The sequence below is a fragment of the Pteropus vampyrus genome, unplaced genomic scaffold (assembly GCF_000151845.1).
Source record: "Pteropus vampyrus isolate Shadow unplaced genomic scaffold, Pvam_2.0 Scaffold86, whole genome shotgun sequence".
Lineage (NCBI taxonomy): Eukaryota > Metazoa > Chordata > Mammalia > Chiroptera > Pteropodidae > Pteropus > Pteropus vampyrus.
The window spans coordinates 764,013-766,063 of NW_011888867.1; the positions used below are offsets into that span (position 1 = coordinate 764,013).

Sequence of the window (2,051 nt, forward strand, 5' to 3'; positions counted from 1 at the left end):
TCCCAGCCCCACTCAAACATTCTGACTCAGTAGGTACCAGACTGGCTCAGGAATCTGTATTTTTAATGAGTACCCTCCTCATTACCAGATGATTGTGGTACAGCTGGGTCCTTTCGGGTCCCCCAGACCAGATGATCTAGGAGAGCCCTTTCAGCCTCAACCCTCCAGCAGTCTCCTTCTGAAGCCCCTTGTCCCACTGGTCCCAAGAATCCCCACGATCCGCTCTCTTTTCTCCCTACAGTGCAGCCCCAGCTGGGGCCCAAACCTTCAGCCTGAAGCACTCGGAGCACGTGCAGGTGGAGGTGGTGTGTGATGGGCAGGCCGAGGATGTGGTCACCAGTGGCAAAAGACGCTGGCCTCTGTCTCCCAGCACCACACTGCGGCTCACCATGAACCAGGCGAGCACCGAGGCCAGCAGCGACAAGGTACCATGGCTGAGAAAGTCTACCTCCACAGGCCACCAGAACAAGGGGCCATGGAATCAAGACAGGCTAGCACTGTCCAATAGAAACAGAATGTGAGCCACATGTGTCATTTTCAATTTTCCAGAAGCCACATTAAAAGAGGAAAAGAAACAGGTGGACTTAATTTTAATAATATATTTTACTTAACTCTATACATCAAAATATTATCATTTCGATATATCAGCACGAAAAAAATTAATGAGATATCTTACTCACTATTTTCATACCAAGGCTAAATCTACTGTGCATTTCATACTTACAGCATATCTCGATTTGGACTTGCCACATTTCAAGTGCTTAATAACCACCTCCAGCTCGTAGCTATTGTATAAGATGGCTCAGTGTTAGACCACAGGATGATAGTTTCGTGGAAGTTTAAAATTGTGAGCTGCTGAATGATGAAATATTAGAATCATTGGAAGTTAAAGCCACAAACATCCTGGTTTTCATTGCGTATAAATGGGGTACTGGGCGCCCATGCAGCAGATTGATTTGCCCAAGTGGTACAGCCAACACTAGACTCTCTCTTCACTGGGTTCTCTAATTATGAACTTCGCATGCTCCGTGGCAGTGACAGTGCTGGGCATCATTAGCCAAAGGAAACAACCTCAGCCCCACTCGCTAGTTACTTACTGGGAGCTAGATATACACTTTGGCAGATATGGGGACCCCCCCCCACAGGCAGTAGAATACACAAGGGGGCACTGGTAGGCAGATGCTACCCTGAATACATTCTGAAAGGAAGGGAGTCCCCTATCTACTTCAATAATCTGAGGAAAGCAGCCTACCAACCCAGGAGTGCTTCCTGGAGGAGAGGGTTCAGTTGTTTAGAGAAAGTTGGCTTGACAGGCTGCGAGGTATGAGGCACGGAAGGTCATCACTGCAGATTTTCCTCCCTGTGATCTGTGATCTCTGCTCTTCTCTCCCTACCCCTGCACTCCCTCCCTACCAAGGTCACCGTGAACTACTACGAGCAGGAGGGGAACACTCCCATCGACCAGGCTGGGCTCTTCCTTACGGCCATTGGTGAGTTGACGAGGCTGTAGCCTGGGTATCCTCATCCCCCAGGGCCTGGCATTGCTGCCCTTCTCAATGGCACTTGGGCTGTTTTCAATGCTGCAGACCTGGCACTCAGAGCTTCCTCTAAATAATGCAGGACAGAGTGATGCCATAGGTGTCCAGGCCCTTCTCTCATAGGGTGGGGGATAAACTGTGGGAGGAGGGGTGCCCTGGTCTGCCAGTGACTCACCCCAATGTCACGGTCCCCATCACAGGCTCTGTGGGTCATAGAGAAGAAAGCAAAGCCTGCTCCTCCCTCTCCACTTCTCCCCTGCAACCTGGAGAAGAGCTTGCCTCTCACAGTAAAGGAAACGGCCTGCCCACAAAGCCTGCGCTGTACTCAACAACCCTAGTTACCCCCTTGCCCTCTCTAGACCTAGAGATGCAGCCTGGGTCCTTAACTCACCTAGTTCAGCTCTTCATTTAATTTAAGAAGGCAGTAGGCCCAGGGAGGTTAGGGAACTCATTCAAAGTCATACAGCAACTCGGTGGCAGGTTGAGTCCAGAACTCAAAGATTATTTTCCCTC

The 2,051-nt window shown here is 50.0% G+C and overlaps 1 protein-coding gene across 1 annotated transcript in view; it reads left to right on the forward strand.

Annotated features, from left to right (window-relative positions):
• Window positions 1-2,051, forward strand: part of LOC105294400 (protein-arginine deiminase type-2) — a 42,505-nt gene that overhangs the window by 11,530 nt on the left and 28,924 nt on the right. Inside the window, exons 2-3 of the mRNA XM_011363603.1 lie at window positions 242-425; window positions 1,418-1,490. Of these exons, the coding sequence (XP_011361905.1) occupies window positions 242-425; window positions 1,418-1,490 (257 nt within the window). The remainder of the gene's footprint in view (window positions 1-241; window positions 426-1,417; window positions 1,491-2,051) is intronic.